This window comes from Python bivittatus, unplaced genomic scaffold (genome assembly GCF_059951505.1).
Source record: "Python bivittatus isolate LINGU-HERP-01145 unplaced genomic scaffold, Pbiv_v1 ctg000480_np1212, whole genome shotgun sequence".
Classification (NCBI taxonomy): domain Eukaryota; kingdom Metazoa; phylum Chordata; class Lepidosauria; order Squamata; family Pythonidae; genus Python; species Python bivittatus.
The window spans coordinates 926,008-946,846 of record NW_028277075.1 but is presented as its reverse complement, the minus strand read 5'-3'; the positions used below and the strand labels follow the sequence as shown (position 1 = coordinate 946,846).

The 20,839-nt window shown below is 35.8% G+C and overlaps 1 protein-coding gene across 2 annotated transcripts in view; it reads right to left on the bottom strand.

Annotated features, from left to right (window-relative positions):
- The window catches only part of ITPK1 (inositol-tetrakisphosphate 1-kinase), a 134,284-nt gene that overhangs the window by 50,059 nt on the left and 63,386 nt on the right, over positions 1-20,839 (bottom strand). For both annotated transcript variants that reach the window (XM_088145221.1, XM_088145222.1), the window contains exon 3: positions 9,695-9,820. In XM_088145221.1, coding sequence (XP_088001347.1) covers positions 9,695-9,820 — 126 coding nt within the window. The remainder of the gene's footprint in view (positions 1-9,694; positions 9,821-20,839) is intronic.

Genomic DNA, 20,839 nt, shown 5'->3' with positions numbered 1-20,839 from the left:
CAATTTTGTGCACCATTTTTCTATCTCAATAGGGCAGGAAATGGCACCATTTTTAGCAACTGAATCACCAAAATTCAGTAGTGTGATCAGGGAGGGCTCCCAATACCACAACATTTAGCTTTGGAGGTTGTATAGGGTGCACAGTAGTCCCTTTTACCAAGACTATGAGAGCTTCAGTTTGCAGAAGCGATGTGTAATGGTATTCTCCAAATCTAAGAAAAGGGTGTTGTTCCAAACATGGTAAATGAGGAACAGATGGACATTTCAATGTTCTCTCTTACAAAGGCCTCAGCCCATCAGTTGCAGAATCGATGAGGAAGAAATTCAAACAGCTCCCAGAGACCCCATCTTAACATATTCCCTAATAAATGAGTTTTCTCATTTGGTTTCCAAGATTCTGTTATCTCATCCCTTCTTCTTGGCATTAAGCCTGCTTAATGAGACTCTGTGAAAATCTTGCTTCCTTGGTGTGGGTTGCTGTAAGGGGCTTGACAAGATACTAGTGAAAGTAGTATATGCAAACAACTGCACATACTACAAGAAACTGCAAGAATCAAACCATTAATTATATTATCAACTATATTGATAGTTTGTACTTTGGTGGTTTAGGTCTGCTCTTCAAAGTGTTATCAAATTTTTGCTCAATGGGCCTCTCCAGTCATATTTTTTTCTTTTTTTTCACAGGCCAATTCCTTGTTCCCTAATTGGTGTCCCATTTCTGACCTGTGTAGTCTTCACAAACTACGTCCTCTTTGTTGGTGCATTTGACTTCAAGCTCAGATGATGATCTGAGAGATTCAGTACCTAACAATGTATTGCTCTGTCCTCATTTCAGCATCTACTTTCTTACTAATTTTGAGGGGGGACACATATATTTGAGTGAGTGTAAAAAGTCAATTATACTTTGTTCAACATGAGTTCTTTTTCAACTTTCAGTGGCAATCAAAGAAGATGGTCTTTAAGTTTCTTCACCAAACCCTTTCCAGTTTTAATACCTTTCAAAATAATCCCTAAATATTTGAAAAGTTTTTTAAAGGTATTCTAGGATATATACTTAATTCCCCCCTTTCGGGAGGGGATACTTGGTGAAGCTTTGCCTAATTTGGATCATGTCCAAGAACATATTCAAACTTCTCCTGTAGTAATGTGCCACAGGGGAAGACTGCTAGCTCCAAGCAAGTTATCTTTAGTGACTGCCTGTCTGACATTATGGATATACTGCTCCAAGAGCAGCATTTTGCTGGAACAATTTGACAACCTCTACCATATATGACATAGATTTACAGCTTTAAAATGCGTTAAGACTGCATATTGTTTTATTTTGATAACCAGTACCCCGATCTGAGAATACCCAGAATCATTAACTTTCCTGCCACAAATAAAGCTAAAGAATCCCTTCTTCTGCTTCCACAATTAAATTCTGGATTGCTCCCAATATTTCCCTCTACATGGAGAAAAACCCTAGTATAGAAGATAATACTAAGTTGATAAACAGATAATTTTAGGTGCTGACAATTTTAGGTGCCAAAATTCAGCCCAAAATTGGGTTTAGCTTATCCACAAGTATATTCAATAATACTTTTTAAAAGTACCTGTATTTCCTGTATATACTTGCGTATAACCTGACCCTAGAATTTTTAACTAAAATATCATGAAAAATGTGGGTTGGCTTATCCCTGGGTGGCACATTTTTCATGGTAATTTGGTTAAAAATTTGAGGGTCGGCTTATCTGTGGATGGCTTATCCATGAGTATATACAGTACACGCTCAAGGATCTCTTTTTTTCAATTTTTTTTTGCTTGCAACTAGCTTAGCAGCCTTTACCAACTAAGTATCATTCAGATGTGCTGAGATTTCAGTAGGCCAGATACAGCTGGAATCTACAGGTTTGTGAAGGTTGTATCACATACTGGGCAACCTTGACTCAGCATAACATACAGCACTGATATAGATGTCTTCTTTGAAGACTTTTTCTGAAAAATGTTAAGAGGTCTAACAATGGACCAAAGACCCATCAGCATTCTGCTTAATGCACTACAGTATTCCAATTGGACATACATGAGAACCTTATAATAAGGATGTGAAAATCAACAGATGTTTCTCCCTCTTTGTTCTCAACAGCTGTTATTGGGAAGCATGCTATTACATTACACGTAGACCTCGGCTTACATCCATTCATTCAGCAAGCATTCAAGGTTACGGTGGTGCCAAAAAAAATGGGTGTACAACCAGTCCTTGAAGTTCCAGCAGTCACAGCACCCCCATGGTCACGTGATTGTGATCTGGCCACTCAGGTGGCTGGCTCACTATTATGATGTTGCAAGGAGCTACGGTTACGTGATCACCATTTATGACCTTCCCTGCTGGCTTCCCACAAGCCAAGTCAATAGGTATGGTCACAAGTCAGTCTGGTAAGTCGCTCCTGCTTTTTCTCCCGCCTACCCGTGGCCTGCACCAGCCTTCCCCCAGCCTCCCTGACTTGTGTGCAGCCCATGCTGGCCCTCTCCCAGCCTGCCCTGCACTCCTTACCTGGGACTCCTGCCTCGACCTGCACATCTTGGGGTTACGACAGCAACTGGGACTGCCAGGATTGGTGTCGCTAAGCGATGCAGTCACATGAGGTCATGGTTTATGACCGCATCGCTTAGTGATGACAATCCCGGTCCCAATTGCCATCATAACCTGAGGACTACCTGTATTAACTGAAAAACACAATTACCCTGTTAGGTAGCTTGGGCTAAGAGATGGTGACTAGCCTAAATTCAACCAGTAAGGTTCCATGGCTCTCTGTGGACTTGATGTCCCTTCCCTTGAGAGATATTTGAAGGATTGATTCTAATGCCAGTACTCAGAAAATCTGGAATGCATGGAACTGGACTGCTCCTCAGGTGGGTTATAGTGAGAAGAAATGGCAGCTATTTTTACTTATCTGCCCTCTATTTCTGGGATGTCCACTGGAAGAGGGAGGAGAAGAGATGAAAAGGAAGTTGGTGAAGTAAAGATGGATACAATGCTATGTATGGTCACCAAGCCTTTTTATTATTATTATAATAATAATAATAATAATAATAATAATAATAATAATAATAAGGAGGAGGAGGAGGAGGAGGAGGAGGACCTTTAAAGATACCTCCATTGAAATAAAGATAGGAGCATTTATGATATAAGTATCTATAAATGTATTCAAGTATATATAAGTGTGTGGATACTGACAAATAAAGAAGTCCATTTAGGATATGGAAATTATAATATTTCTAAGCATTGTTTTCATTAGTACTCTTATCTGAAGTCATATTAGGCTCAACTCCTGACTAAAGAACACAAACAGTTAATTTTGTTTAGTTCTTAAAAGCTTAAGTCAATGAGTTCATTATGACTTGTAGACACTGTTCCCACAACATGTTTAACCCAGGGATATTGTAGTTCTGGCAGCATCCCATTGAGGCATAATCACCATTTGGGGGCAAGTCCCCACCCACTTTCTCCAGAAAGTATCTGGGATTCCAGAGGTTTTTGGCAGGGATCCGGCTTCATGACATGACTAGCTCCTGATTGGCTGGCCAGGCAGGCAGCAGGTTGGTGTGTTCCATGGGGCCAGGCCTTGGGAGTAAGTTCTTTAAGTAAATGCATTTATATAAAGAGTCATTCTGACAACAAAATGTTTCAACTCTAAACTTGGTATCTGGGTATCCTTTCAGAACCTCTCATTTTCTTTCTTTCTTTTTTTTGGCTGGTGGAGATGGGGGCTGCTTGCAAAGGTTATATGGCTTCTAATTCCAGTTCATATTAAAAGTCAAACAATATATGGTCCTATATGAAAAAAGGGACATATGGAATGCAGGTTAACAGGCAGATAAATTACAACTGCTTTAAGACAAGAGACCTTATTAGTAATGGTCACAGATATATATTAACTATTCTATATCTAAAGCAAATTCCAACATTTATGATGCCACCCAGCATCTTCCACCACTTAAAAGGAGTGGTAATTCTATTTCTTTCTAATCTATGCACTTTCCATACTATTTTTCTATTTATTCACACATTGTTTTACAATGAACACAAAACTTCACCCCTAAATATTTAATTGTACATATTTATGAACTTGTACTCTCAGAAAAAAGGTATTTCTAAATTATCTTTATCATAATATATGCATTCTGATTATCAATACTTTCACTCTATTTAAAAGAAATCCTAAAACAAATTTTTGCATCTGACACAAATAAGTATAATTTTTTTTACATTTACATAGGCAAAGCTCATTCTTATACCTCATTCTTACTTTACTTGCTAAAGTAAAATAAATATAGCATTGTTGTTACAAATACTTTCAAGCCCTTTTCTAGCACTTCTCCAATCAATGTGACCAATAACCTTCAGAACAAATTAAACACAAGGCAATTATGTCAGAACATTTGAGCAAAAGGAGCATAGAGCACAAATATATGGCCTGAGCAGCAAGTGAACAGATGTAGCTGTAGCTCTGGGCAATGTATATTTGAAGCAATGGCAAAATCAATAATGCTTAAAGAACTGGGCATTGAACTAAAAGCATTTTACAGACTACACACAGAGTATATTCTAGGGAATATCCAAGAATATGGTGAGAGCTGCATTCTGTAATGAAATGGGTTGGCTGCCACACAAGCTTGCAGTCATATTTGAAATGGAATACAGAATCCTTAGTGTTTAAATTAAAACACCAGCAACTAATGACTTGTTCCTTATGGAGATAAAAGCAGACCCAAGGAAAACATTCACTGATGAACTCCCCTTTTTCTTGTCTTTGCCCATTTTTTCCTGAAAAAAGCATCCAAGGAAACTCATCAGCCACCTTAATATTTTTTACAGCTTTTTGCAAATTGTTGGACAATGTCTAGCGAGCTGAAGAAACAAGGATGAGGAAGAAGTTAAAGAAAAACTAAGATTACCTGAAAATTTATGTCCTTCATAAAAACATCTATGTGAATTATGTGGTGTCTGTAAAAGACCCTTCTGTAACATAAAAGCATTCAAGTACATAGAATGTAGCTTTCATTTTACATAATGTATTGTTTTGGTTCTTCTTCCAGAACTCTTTAAATGTTGGTGGACATGTGCCTTCCTTATTCTAGACTTATCTTCTTTCTATTAATGCTAAGATTTCCTCCCTTTTGTATGGGAACTCTTCAGGGATAAATGTGATCCCCTTCTTTTTATATCCTTCCTATCCATCCTATAATTCATTATTTTAACATTACCACATTTATGTGAATAATGTGCCTTTTCGTTTTGTTTTTCCTGATCCTTCTCTATGTTTCCTTTCTAATAACATCTCATCTTCTCTATTTTTTGAACAGATGTCCCTTTATCTATTGGGTTTACAAAAAAATGTTACGAGAATTGTAGGAATCCTTGTTTATTGTTGTAAGCAGTGTGGTCACAGAAGCTCCTCATCTGCTCTTGCTTGGCTTTGTCCACCATCAGTACCTGCAGCCAAGCGGGAGCAATCAAGCAGACTGTACCGGCAACTGCTTGTAAACAAGACATTTCAGGCATTCTCCAGAAATCTGAATGAGTTACCTGTGAAAATAACCAGTAAATAATGCAAAATTGATTCCAAACCTCTCTTTTTCCTCTTAACCTAAATAACATGCTCCTCCCTCCTCCATTTGTTGGTTACACCTTGAAATATCTTTGTTGAGGGGGGAGCAAGTGCCCTTTACTTTTAAGAAAGGCTTTAACAGTTTTTTCACTGCCATTTGCATTTTTCTCTCATCCTTTCACATTCTGTTTCCATGCTTCCAATACTTTGTCTAATCCCATTTAAGTTCCTTCTTTTTCAGAATTAAACTTCTTCACTTCCTCTCATCTAATTTCTTATTTGACTACTTGTTTACTTCATTCCAGTACTGTCTTCTTAGTTAAACTTCAGTTACTTCCTCTGTTTCATGCCTGTATGGTCTCTCTGTCCTTTTTCTCAGAAAATCACTTCTGCCAACCTCCTATCTCTAATAGCTACCTCTCCTTTTCAAGTCCCCTTCCTTATTCCCTTGCCTTTTTATAGTAAACCACATATTTGTTGGCAGGGTTTTTCCTTTTACATAACCATTATGTAATGTATGGGTTACTATGTTTGATATATAAATAATAATTATAATAAAAATTCAGTTGTATGGGTTCTACTATTGGCTAACCTCCAGAAGTGTCCGGTAACAGGAGAAAGAATTCCTCCTCTTGTGCCTCCCCAAAACTGAGGACAGGCAATGATTGTCTGAGAATATTTCTTAAAAATTAACGACTTTTTAAATCTATTAACTATTAACAATATGAACAATAATTGAAAATCATAATCTGTATACAATTTTTTTCTTGTAACCGAATATCACCTTTTCTCTGTGTTCACCATCCCTGTATTCTTTTCTCCCTTCCAACAGTTGCCAAAGCTATCCAATTTGGTCGTTGGATCTTGAATTATGTAGAGGAACCAGATGTATATACACTGGCTTGTTATCACCTTAATTATTCCTGTAACAGAATCTGGGATGCTTAGCTGCAAAATCTGGTGCAGTGTAAGTTATAATAATCAGCTTGGTAACATAATCTCCATCAGGATGAAGAACATGCATGTGAGCACATGGAAAATGTGTGTGTGTGTGTGCGTGTGTGTGTGTGTGAGAGAGAGAGAGAGAGAGAGAGAGATTGATTTCAATGCTAAATCAAAAGTACAGGTAGTTCTCATTTAACGACTGCAATTGGGACCAGCAGCTCCATCACTAAGTGGCGCAGTCATTAAGTGAAACATCACGTAAATGTGCCCAGCTTACCATGTTAATTTGCTGTGGTCATTAAGCGAATCACTTGCAGTCGTTAAGCATGATGTCACATGACCACAAGTTGCAAATTACTGCCAGCTTTCCATTGACTTTGCTTGCTGGAAGCTGGCTGTAATGCTCACTAATGGTGATCATGTGACCATGGGACACTGCAACCGTCGTAAATGCATGCCAGTTACCAAGTGCTTGAATTGCAATCACGTGACTGTGGGAATGCTGTAACCATCATAAGTTCAAGGACCAGTCGTAAACCTACTTTTTCAGTACCGTCATTAAATTCAAAGGTCGCTAAACAGGGCAGTCATTAACCGAGGACTACCTGTATAATAAAAGCACTTAATCAACATGTTACTGACTAAAAGAAATAAAATGAACTATGTAAGAATGTTAGTAAAAAGCAGCATACCCTAGCATAAGGGCAGAAGAGGCATGATAACAGTAATCTCAATCACAGGATTTTATTATCTTATAGGAGAGAATGGCAACCATCCTTTGATATGGGGAAGGTGTGTTCCAGGAAAGCACTTGGGTTGGAGGTAAACCTGTTCTTTGTGCCCGCTACAAAAGCATAAGAAGATATTTGGAACTAACATAAACAAAAACAAAATGCACGTATACAACTGTATGCATATAGAGCCAGGTCACCAATTTTCTACAAGGCTTAATATATGTAATACAAGGTGTGAAACTTTTATTTATTTAATGTATTTATTAAATTTATATGGTTGCCCATCTCATTTGCATGTGACTCTAGGCAGTGTACACAGTTAAAACACAACTAACAATCATAGTCTTCCACCATTAAAATCAATTAAAAAACAATTAAAAGTTACATTTAAAAAATACAGTATTGTAACAAAAAAACAGAGGAGAGTGCAGTCTAACTACATACAGGGTAGCCATTTAACAGGCTCCACCTTTCCTTGGGATCCCCAAGCCCAATGGGGATTTTTAGAACATTGTTGGTGCCAAGTCTTAAAAAATAGGATGGAAGCACTATTTTATTAATTCATATGAAATAATCAAAATATAATTTAATTTATTAATAATGAGCCCAGGGCACACCTAAGCATGTCACATAATGGCACAGAGAAAACCATTTTGAAAATCAAAACAGAATTATCTCTACGAATAACAATTTTACTGACTTAATTCCCATGAAATCTGATAATAGACTACAATCACTATATAAGAATCGTCCATTATTTGCTTCATTTAAATACTGTCCTCATCTTAATACCTAAGAACTAAGAGCTTATTTCAAGCTCACCTATTGAATGTGCTAATCTTCCAAAACTAAAAGCAAGCAATTTGAAACAAGCATCAATTCAAAATATCCACTTTAAAGGTAAAGATTATCCAATTGTGGATATTATTTGGAATAGTTTCTCATTTAAGTACATTTCACCTTGAAGTGTGTCTCCACAGTATGGTCCAAAAAGAAGAAGTGTCAGCAATATAAAATTTGCCAAAGCAGTCATTTTCAATCTAGGTCAGAAATTATTTGTACGAACTGTATCTCTTAAAAGAAATACAAGAAACTAGTCATACGTGCATTTTGCATTTAAAGATAAGTAACTCATGCTTTTAACTGCCTGGCCTAGTTAATTTTTCTTTTGCTTAGGCACTATAACATAATGATTATTACTGTTAGACTTAAAGGAAGAACTACTCATTTTATATTTTATTTATTCAATGTACTTTTAAAGCCAAGCCCTCATAATATCACCCTAATGTTTCAGAGCCAAGGACTAAAGTCCATATAAGAAGAGTGAGATAAGATATGTTAGATATATCAGAAATTATAAGATAAAAATTCTGTGACTCACAAATGCCACTTAAACCCTTAAGAAATGACAGCAGTGAAGCAAGAAGTGTTCAAGGCCTTCTTAAAGTTGTTTATATAAGGAGTTAAGTTAAATCAACTACAATTGAGTTTCATAACTGTTGGATCAAGACAATTTTGTTCCTTGTGTGATAGATTTTACCAGCAGACACATTAACAGGGCTTCTGAAGAAGAAATTAATGTATCTGCAATGTCATATAAATGAAGGTGGATATTTAGGTAACAAGTTCCAAACTGGTAAGGTTTTAAGACAAACAAGCAATTCAAATTGATAATCAATTCAATTGATATAAAATTGTGTTGTGGTTATGTATTAAGAGTCTCTGACTCCATATACATCTAAGCAGCCATATCTTTGAGCTGTTTAGCTTAATTAAGATCAGTTTTGGCTCTAGATGAATATACCTGAGCTGAAAGAAAGCTTTCCTGGTCACTGCCAACATTGTGCCTCTTCAGACAGTGATATTTTCCTTACATTGAGACATCCTTCAGATTATACATTTTGCCATAGTTGCTAGCCAGGGATATTAACAACATAAATAATGCTACAAGTTACACGGGAAGGTGGATTTTGGTAGTATGTTTTGTTGCACATAATACATATTTTTGCTTGAAGAAAATACATTCCCCCCATCTGAAACTTGAACAAAACCATTTGATCAAGGCATTTCCTCTATTTAACAGTGCTATTGACAAAATTATAATTCAGTACTCTTCTATGTGTGATTTGCACCTCTTCACATGTTTATTTTATTTATTCATGCCACACTTTTTCATTGTTTTTGAGAGGTGTGTTTTTTAACCTAAGGCAATATGAAGTTTGTCAGTGTGTTATGGGGATGAGGAAGATTCAGTTGTCGTAGTTTGTTGACCATGAAGGAAGGCCAAGAGCAAGTTCCGTATTCTGCTTCTTTACAGCAAATATTTTTAGGCAATTTTCAATTGTGGACTAAAAGAATTGTTTGCAGAAGGGCAAGGGATTGAAGAGTTAACGCAGCTGATAATTGCATATGATAAATATTACTCACCTGGAACCTGTGAACCAACTCCAATGACTGGCTGTCATTTTGGTCAGCTTCAATTAGGACATCTGTCAGTTTATGTATGATCACATCTAACGGGCCCTGATCTTCTATTCGTTTGGTAAGGTCGAGCTGAGAAAAATGCAATAATGAAAGAAAAAAGGATTATTCTATGAAATACCAAATTTGCCTTTCCCAATATTTATTTTTAGCTGTAGATGTAATTATGAATATTTTGCAGGAAATAATTGCTTATGGAACGTAGTTGAACTTAGGAACCTGTCTTGTCAAGCAGAACTATTCCTGTAATAATGACTTCTGCATAGAACATTCACCTACAAGCCATGAGCTACTTTATTGGCAAAGCTGCTTTATATGAATTGCCAAGCTGCCAGGGAAGGATGGGAGTTGTAGGTTATCATTATCTGGGCTCAAAGCTGGGGAGGGGGTCACTCAGACAGCAGATTTCTAGAAACTACAGAGCAGAGTATTTTCTAGCACTACAAATACTTCTAATCCTTTCAGTCAGGATCCTTGATGCTGAACCTGAAATGTTGTGTGCACAAAACCTAGATTCTGTTATTTAAGTCCCCTGTCTATATCTCATGAAAAGGTTTTCTGAAATAGTTACATACAATGAGTACACAAGGCTGTTAACAAAAATTAAGTTCAAAATAAAACAAAATACAATAAACCTAAATATAACATTAACAATTGAAAGTCTGGCAAAATAGGCTTGTATTCATATTTATTTTAGTTATATGAACTACAAAATACTTCATTTGGGTATCAAGCTAAGCCACACAATAAATGTGAATGTGTCGTAAATGTGTCTACTTGCATCTGCTGCCTCTTCATCATGCACCCTCTAATTCTGCATTGCGCTAGCCATAAGCTTCACACCAGTCAATACTGTAAATCTTGGATGTCTGGACACTTAACTCCTTATTCAGGAATTGGTTTACTCATCAGAAGGCTTATGGACATGACTCAGCAATATTAATCTCTTCACACCAGACAAGAGTGAAGCAAAAGTTAAATTCTACATATAGGTTCATGTTCCACTGTTTAAATTCTAGGTTTCTTCTCCTGATTTTCTGACTTGCAGATACTTAGCCATTCTCTTAAAGGTCTTTGGAACACACCTGATCTAGTTTGACATAGTGGTTTTCCCTAGCTTGTGAAATGGTTTCTGTCTTGCCTATCTCATTCCTGCACTTAGCATACAACATACTTACTAAACCTGATAGACGATTTTGAAACTGTGTGGCTTAGAGGGAGGAGACAACTGCAATCTGATTATTTGGAACATGTTTATATCAACTATTTACCATGGCTTAAATGACATGTGACCATGGCTGTTGACTGATAAGGTGTGATGGCCTCAGGGAACACCTTTCATTCAATTTCCTACTAAATTAAGGATTTTGAAAAATAAAATTTCTCCAAGTGCATATCTTGACTTCCTGTCCTTCATGTGTTAGTCATGAAAGTTAAATCTTAAGCTATCTTGCCTATGTGTAGTCATGCTTCTACTAAATAACAAAGATGAGAAAAGACTATATAATATTATTGAGAGGAGCCAGACAGAAAGCCATTATATCAAAACTCTTCCATAGAAACCCTTCGGTTGATGAATATGCATGCCTATGCATGCCATTTGCATGTATATACAGGATACAATTTACTATATTACAAAAATAGAGAAATATCTATTAGAGTCAACTCCATATGTCTAAAATGAAAAAGCAAAATCATACAAATGAAGTAGCTTCCCACCTGTCAGAGCTAGGGACTTAATTAGGAATTAAATAACTTTGGGAAAAGCTTAAGGCCACTAATACTGTTAAGAGGTTGCTGCTTATTAGTAAGTTATATTCCAACAGTTGCTTTCTACTTGTGAAAATCATACTTTTGTCCCTAACCAGCTTAAATTCATTTATGTTATATATGTACACACACACACACAAATCGAAATGATTGAAAACAGTAATAAAGTTGTGTTTTGTATTGCAGCTGCAGTGGATATCAGATGATCAGTTGTCTTTCAGAATGGGGAACTGAGTTACAATATACTAAACCCTACAAAATAAACCTCAGGAGACTCCCTGAGGAGAGGGGCATCTAAACTGAAGGAAGGAAATAACTAAATGCATTGATAAACCGTAATGTGGTTTATTTGGTTTGGTTTACTTGGTGTATTTTATAAGCTATAGTTTAAACAGGCTTAGCACTATGAGTGAACAGAATCATTCTATTCTCTCTCTCTCTCTCTCTCTCTCTCTATCTCACTCACTAGCTCTCTCTCTCTCTCTATATATATAGAGAGAGAGAGTGAGTGAGCGAGAGAGCGAGCGAGCGAGCAAGCAAGCTTCCATCTTGGCTCCAAAATATATATGGCACCAGTTGAAAAAGAATAAAAAAGATTTATTGGGAGGAAGGGTAGGGGGTGACTGTAAAGAAAAAGAATGAGGAAAAGATTCTGTATCTCCAGTCCACAAATCCTCTTGCATTTAAAAATTATACTCCAATATCCCATATAACAATTATGAAGGCAAATCTGCTTTTGAATACAAAAGTTTCCTGCTGCCACTTGAAGGTGGAATGTCATATTGAACTAGTTTATAGTACTAATTTTCATAAGGGAATACTAAGACTTGACTTTAGAGCATTATATTGTTTCATTAGAGAATACTGTGAACCTCTTCTCATTTTCCTTGAAACTGTTATATGCACACACTGGTGCCAAATCATCACTTTGGAGGAGGTGACAAATGGGTAAGATTTTGAGAAGAGTATTAGCAGAGGCTGCCTACATATGTAACTGCACAGCTACATGGCGAGGAGATGTTAAATTTACAGGACCAGTGTGACTCAGCAGATGACTAAACAAAGGCCTAGGGGGATCTTTTAGCATCTGTCCCCAAATGATTACTCCACTCCCTTTGCTGCTTCTAGGTACTTTTAAAATTGAACCTAGAAAACAAAATTAAAAACCAGGTGAGGGAGAGACCCTGTCAGGTGCCAAAAGAAGAACTGTCCAGGTGCAAACAACTTGCCTACTCTCTCATAAGCATTGCTTGAAAATGAAGGGCAAAACAAACAAGAGAATAAAAACGGTTAAGCATTTAATGAGTTAAAGAGCTCCACAATGCATAGTATGCATATTTACTCAGACATAAGTGACGCTGTGTTGTATGGGTCTTACTCCCTTGTAAATATGCACAGAACTGCAACCTCAAACTACTGCATATTTGAAAGAAATTTGTGGATTTAAAACTCTTATCACAGTAACAAGAAACCTTATACTTTCAAGTGAGGAAATTATGGAGGAATGGGAATTTGAAATCGAGTACTATAACAGAAAACATTCCTATATGATAATATTTTCTACTCTTATGAAAGCTATAACCCAAAAGGAAAGTCTCTGGTTTTGCTTGAATATTAATTTTTAAAATCTTTTGTATACAAATATGTATCTCATTCCATTTTTTTTTTAATTTCTGCTTTTTTACAAGTCCACCAGAGATGATAAAATGTCCCTTCTTCTTCACATTTCCAGTATACATTTGAAGTACCTTTATACATTTTCTAGTGACAAGTACCAACGATACACCCTTTTATAAAAATTTTCTTTAAGGTTATAACCAAATATAAATTTCAGTCCTTTCTGCCACAAATTTTCCCATAGTTCCATCTGTACATTGTAACCAAGATTTTAGTCCATTTTATCATACAGTCCTTAACTTGTTCATCTTCTGTCTCTAGGTTCAATAAAAGTTTATACATCTTTGTAATAACATGTCATCATTAGTACATAATTCTGCTTCAAATTCAGTCTTGTCATATTCAAAACCATAAGTCCTTTTAACTATTTTAAATCTTTTTTGTAATTGTACATAAGAAAACCATTGACACATGTAACCTTCTGATATCAATTCTTCTCTTGTCTTTAATTTAAAATTCCTTTGAGAAAATTCCAATATGTCACCATAAGTTAACCATTTATTTTTAGTTATAATTTCTCTGCTAGAAAAAGTTTCTTGTGGTAACAATCATAAAGGAACTTTCAGAGAGAACTCAGATTTATATCTGTTCCATATTCTCAGTATGGCATGTCTAATGATTTTTAAAATCTACATTAACTTTATCATACCATAAATAGCTGTACCAACCAAATCTTAAGTCATGTTCCTCTAGTTCCAATAACCTCCTATTTCTCAAAGTCACTCACTCTTTCATCTAAACCAAACAACAAGCTGCAAAGTACATCTTCAAATTTGGGAGACCTAAACCTTCTCTTTCTTTAGCATCCTATAAAACCTTGTACTTAATTCTTGGTTTTTTACCTTGCCACACAAATTCAGATATATCTTTATACCATTGTTTAAATGGAACCCCGGTTGCCATAATGGGTATTGTTTGAAACAAAAATAACATTCTAGGTAAAACATTCATTTTAATTACTGAAATTCTTCCCAACAATGACAATTGTAATTTTCCCATCTTAACATATCTTTTTTTGATTTCATTCCAAGTCTTAACATAATTATTTTGAAACTCCATACAATTACTATTTGTCAAATTCACCCCCAAATAGTTAACCTTTTTCTCCAGCTTAAAACATGTTTTATTCATTAGTTCTTCTTGTTCTTGTATCCTATTTTTCATTAACATTTTTGTATTTTATTAATTTTAAAACTAGCCAAAACACCACATTCTTTCAACTTCTTCATTAAAGCTTCAATCCCCTTCAGGGGATCCTCCAACACAACACCAAATCATCTGCAAAGGCCCTCGACTTATATGTCTCTTTCTTGATTTTTATGCCCCTTATCTTCTCATCTCTCCTTATATCTTTATTCAAAACTTCCAAAACTAAAATAAACAAGAGAGACAATAGGCAACCTTGTCTTGTTCACTTTTGTATCTCACATGATTTAGTTAAGTCTCCATTCACAATAATTTGCACTTTCTGTGATGTGGTGGATCGATTTCACTTCTTTTATAAGTTCTCTCCAAAGTTCATATCTTCTAAAACTTTGAACACAAAAGGCCAATCTAAGCTGTCAAAAGCTTTCTCTGCATCCAAAAAATTAATGCAGCTTGTTTTTCATTATGTTATTCCAAATATTCTATAATGTCCAGCACCATTCTAACATTATCTTTTAATTGCCTTTTAGGTTAAAAATCCATACTGATCTTCATGAATAAATTCTTGTAATATAATGGCTGGTGTGGGTCTTCCGGGCTATGTTCTGGAAGTTTTGTTTCCTAACATTTCGCCAGCATCTGTGACCAGCATCTTCAGAGGGCAGGAGCATAGACAGGAGCAGTTCTCTCTGTGCCCAGGATGATGTGACCCTGTTGTGGGTATTTACAGAGATCAGCGAGGGTGCCTGAAGGGTGTGGGTGGGGGGGGGGTTGGGTTAACGAGTGGCTGCTTGTTTTGGTGTCAGAATGTGTGTGTATCTTCCTGGGGGTTAGGCAGGGTTTTTTCCTATTGAGTTGTTAACGAGTGGCTGCTGAGGATGATTAGCATGTTCATTGTGTGAATTGTTCACGCATCCTGGTGGTTGAGCTGAGTTCGTTGATCTTTTGCAGGCTGTATTTTTCAGGATTGGTAGCCAGGTTTTGTTGATCTGAAGATGCCGGTCACAGATGCTGGCGAAACGTTAGCAGAACACGGCCCGGAAGAGCCACACCAGCCATCTTGTAATACAACTTTCAACCTATTGGCTAAAATCATTGTGAACAATTTATAGTCATTATTCAATAATGATACTGATCTATAATTTTTGGTTAAAGACAAATCTTATCCTCCTTTAGGTAATAATGCTATATTGACCTCCTTCCAAGACTTTGACATTCCGCCTTCCCTCAATATAAAATTCATCATAGATTGGAGTGGTTATAGAATTTCATCCTCAAAATTTTTATAATATGATCCTGGAAGTCCATCTGGTCCTGGTGCTTTACTTGGTTTAATCTTTTTAATAGCTTCAGATACTTCCATTATTGTTATAGGACTATTCATAATTATGTCTTTGCTTATCTGAGAGGTTTGACAAATTTTGTTTTTTTAAACAGTCATCAATTTTTTTCTAGAGAAATATATTGTCTTTTGTATAAATTAGAGTAACACTGATGAAAGATTTTGTGTGTAGTCTCATTGTTCGTTATTACAGTATCACCCTCTTGAAATTTTGTAACCATTTTCTTTTCTTTCTCCTTTCTTAATTTATATGCCAACCATCTCCCAGGCTTATTTGCAAATTTAAAATTTTTTTGTTTGGCATAGCTCATCCCCCCCCCCCCAATTCTCTCACTGTTAACATAGATAGCTGTTGCTGTAAAAGTTTAATTTGGTTTGAAATACTTAACTTTTGTGGTGTTACCTTTAATTCATCCTCTTCTTTATCTCATCCAAGAGAGCTTGCATTTTTTCTTGATTCCTCTTTTTAAACTCAATATTATGCTGTATGAAATATCCTCTAATAAAAGCTTTGCTTGCATCCCAAACCATTCTCAGGTCCGTACCTTTATTTAAACTGTTCTCAAAAAACCTCATTAATCTTTGCTTACTATCTTTCACTATCTTTTCCTTCATTTAGTCTCCATCTGAATGAATTAGATTTTCTTTTAAGAGTCCACCTCACTGGGTTATGGTCAGAAAAAGGTTTTGGTAAAATCTCTACTTCAGAACTATTAACAGCCAAAGCCTTTGAAATCCAAATCATATCTATCCTTGAGAATGATCTATCTCTTTCTGAAAAATAAGTATACTCTTTAGAGGTACCATTTTTCTGTCTCCATATATCCACTAAAGATAAATTATCCATCAAATGAAAAAAAATTTAGGTCGTTTACCCTGATTCTTTTTAACTTCCTTCTCTGATGTTCTATCCAATTGTGGGTATATCACTCCATTCCAAACTCCCATCAGGCATCAATTTTCATAAGAAAAATTTGTCAATTTTTCCATAAAACATTTCAAAATGTTTCCTTTATCTTCATTTGGAGCATAAAGTCCCAAGATTTATGTTTAATTCCTTGTAGTTCGACTTCTACTTCAACAAATCTACCATGTTCATCAGCCAATACTAATTTTGGTTTTAATTGTGGATTAATATATAACACGACTCCATTAACTTCTTTTGAACCTGCCAAAATAAATTCTTATCCCAAATTCTTATAAATCAAATATTATGGCTAGAAGCCTATTTCAGACCAATATGAAGTAGACACAGAATATCCATAGTTCTCATGTCATATGTAAATCACCAAATTCTTAGAATGTTCTGTAACAGTCTGCTGTGCTTTATAAAAGTTTCCTTTGAATCAAGCTTAATTCCTAGTGACTTCATAGATAGATCTATGAAACTTTTTTTGGCAATACAAAAATGGTTTGTCATTGTCTAGCCCATATCCCTGGAATTCCCAGGCAGTTTTCCATCCAGGTACTGACCAGAACTGATTTTGTTTAGCTTCCTATCCTAGATAAGGTTGGCCAGGTGCTACTACCTGCTTGAGCCGGAGAAACTCCCATTTGTGATAACTTCAATGTCTTCTGTAGTGTCTCTCTTATCCAACTACTTCTTTGTCTTGCTCTCTTGTTGCTGTAATTAGTTGGAGTTGGAAGGCTTTTTTTTTTTTTACGCTGTTGTGAGAATGAATGTTGTAACAGCTGGGGAAAATGCCAAAAGGATGTTTCTTTCCATATTAACTCTCTTTCTAAATGAGTTTTTATTTGAAAAGTCAGGAGTAAATAATAAACTGAAATCACTGAACATGAGGCAACAAATAAAAAATACACGTAGTCCTCATTTAACGACCACAATAGGGACCAGGAAATTGGCTGTTAAGTGGAGCAGTTGTTAAGCGAGTCACCACGTGACTGGACCTGATTTTATAACCATTTTTATGAGTTGTTAAGACAATCACCAAGGTTGTTAAGCGAATCATGTCGTTAAGTGAATCCAGCTTCCCCAATGGACTTTTTGCTGGAATTCACTTAACAACCATGTGATTTGCTTAACAACCCCAGTGATTCGCTTAACGACCGTTGCAAAAAGGTCACAAATTGCAATCACATAACCGTGGGGGGTGGTGTGACAGTTTGCGATGGTAAGTGTGAGTATAGGTTGTAAGCACTTTTCCAAGGCCATTGTAACTTTGAACCATCATTAAACAATTTGTCATTAAGCAAGGACTATCTGTATAAGATGTCTTTTTTTTCTTCTCTGCCTCAGCTAAAAAGAATACAGGAGGGTAACAATCACATTAAGTAACTATCCCATTACACAAGCAAATTAAATGAAGTGACATGAGTTGAGAACAAGCATTCCTTCTTACCAGGCCTCAAATAGGTGGGCTGTATGAAAAACATATGAATACAAATTGTGAAATATAATTTTACTGATTTTACTATTCATGTATCTTTTGTCTAGAAATATGCCTTCTATGCATTCCCATGATTCTGTATTCTGCCTTTTATGATATGACTATTATAATATAAAAAATCCTCACCTTGCTGTGTTTGCTGAGGACTATTCACTTCAGAATTGAAGGCAAGAGGAGAAAAGGACGGCAGAGGATGAGATGGTTAGACAGCATCACTGAAGCAATGAGCGTGAAACTGAGCAAACTCAGGGAGGCAGTGAAGGACAGGAAGGCCTGGCGCAATATGGTTCATGGGGTCACAAAGAGTCGGACACGACTTAACGACTGAACAACAACTACAAAATTCACTTCAGAAATCATATCCAAAAGTGAAGAGCCATGAAGGTCAACCTTGTGATGTGAATTTTTCTTGCATGAGAAAATTCTTGCCCACAATGCTTAAGTAAGGAAGAGAGTTGTTCCATGTGGTGTATGTTGGTTTCTAAATATGAAATAGGTTGCCTAGATCATAATTTCTAACAGCAAGAACCAACAATGTCAACCAATTATTAGACAGATTATAGTGTTTGCAAGAACATTTCCATGTTCTGAGAACAATTTATAGCTGTAAAAAAGTAAATATTTCTAAACTGAACTGAGTTTGGAGCATTTCCACCTTTTCTTTGTATGCTGGCATAAAGTCTTTACAAAAACAAAATAAAGCTTTTCCAACAGAAATAGCTCCTTTCTAGTGCACATTTCTGATGGACTTCTGCTGACCACAACCACAAAACAGTGTCTCTTTTTGGCTGGAATTCCAGTTCTCCTGTTTCCTGCTCTTTGCAGCATCTCCTCTCAAATAATATGTATATTTGACATATTAACACTAAAAGATTAGTTTTTGCCAGAAATTGTGTGCATAGCTTATAAACTCTGACTCCACAATCAGACAAGAAGAAAAAAATCAAGACATGGGAGTTTTAATCTGAGGGAGCCAATGGAAGAGTCGAACAGTGACAGAGAATATGGCTCGTGGTTTTAGAAGCAAACAAGCCTTAGACTAGAGTTACATGCAATAGAACAGAACAGAACAGAACAGAACAGAACATTTATTACAGTCACAGACCAGAGTTATACATGCAACTGGATTCAGCAGATAGCAGCATCTAGTTGACCTTGTATCAGCTCAGCAGCTAAACTGGACTAGGCCTGATTAGTACTTGCATGTGAGATCATCAGAAATTTCTGGGCTTTAGGCTAGACTGGAAAATTGGGGGGAAAAAAAGTTATGTAAGAAGGGGCTGACAAACCACTGTTGTACTATTACCAAGAACATTGCATGGATGTCTCTATGAAATTATCAGTTCAATTTAACTTGAGGGCATCTTTACCTTTTATAGGAAACTGAGTAGTACTGAAATCCCTGCCACAAATTTTTCACAAAATGGCCTAATTAACTTGTCCTTCTTTCACCATTTTTCTTCTACAATTGTACCACAGACACTTTCCTGAAATCTATAAGTAAAAATTTTAATTTGGAAATAAGTAAAATATATTTTCCCCACATTCTTGGAACTGTTTTCTACTTCTTTGTTTCTATTATGGGATAATTGTAATTACAAGCCAACCCAATCTTTCTTAGATTGTTTGTATGGATTACTAAAATGTAAATCACATACTGTGTAAAGTGTTACATAACACGAATTATTCTTTTGTCTCATAGTTGTTCTGCAGGGTACAACACAGAATTTTACATATAACAGTTAAATTTTTTTCTGATTTTTTTTCCAAAATCAAATATGTTTAATACCTAATTTTCACTGTACTGATTAGAATTAAAGTTTAACATTTGAGGATCTGGGTTTTGTAACAATATCTTATGTTAGACATAACAAGTAACAGCATTTGTACATTCCGTATTCTTCAACAAAAGATTTATGGTACTAACATAATTCCATAAGTTGTGCAGTTTAATGCTTTGCTGCTGATTTCAGTGCTTCTGGCTTTGGATTTGCCTTCTTCTGAACAGAATGTACAGAGCTAGCCTTTATTGACTCTGTCCAAAGTCTGCATACAGTATTCCTAAGGCAACTGTAATATGTATGATTATTCACTCAGGGTTACTAAGTCAGAAAACTTTTCATTTACTGTAGGTTTGAGATTTCAGCTTAACAAAGTACACTAAAAACAAGATTCCAAAGCCATATATAACTGATTTATTTCTGTCATATCTTATCAAGTTATTTAAAATATATGTATATTTCCCTGCCTTTTCTTCATGAAACTCAGGACCATATAAGTGGTCCTTCTTCCACCCATTCCTTTTATTCTATCAACCACCCTGTGAGGAAGGCTGGATTCAAAGACAGTGACTGATTCAGGGGTGGGAATTCTAAGAACTGAAATCCTATTAGATTTTGAAAAATTACAAAAAGTGTTGATTGTAATTCTGATTAAACTGTGAATATATTTGTGAGGCAGCTAGAATAAAAGAGCTTGAAAAGTTCATTAACTACTGAAAGGCTGGGTGTGTAACTATGTGTATGTGCATATGTCAATAATTCAGAAAAAAGTAGACATCTGTATTTGATAATTTATGAAAAGCTTGATGGGCTTTCAAACAAATATATTCTCATTTTTCAGTGCGACTATTGCTCAGTTATGAAGGAGCCTCCACAAGGTGGGTTTAATGGTCCATACAATCTTTTAAGGCTTACAAGTTCATAATACATTTTTTGTTATTTCAGACCCAAAAAACTGTGTCAGGTA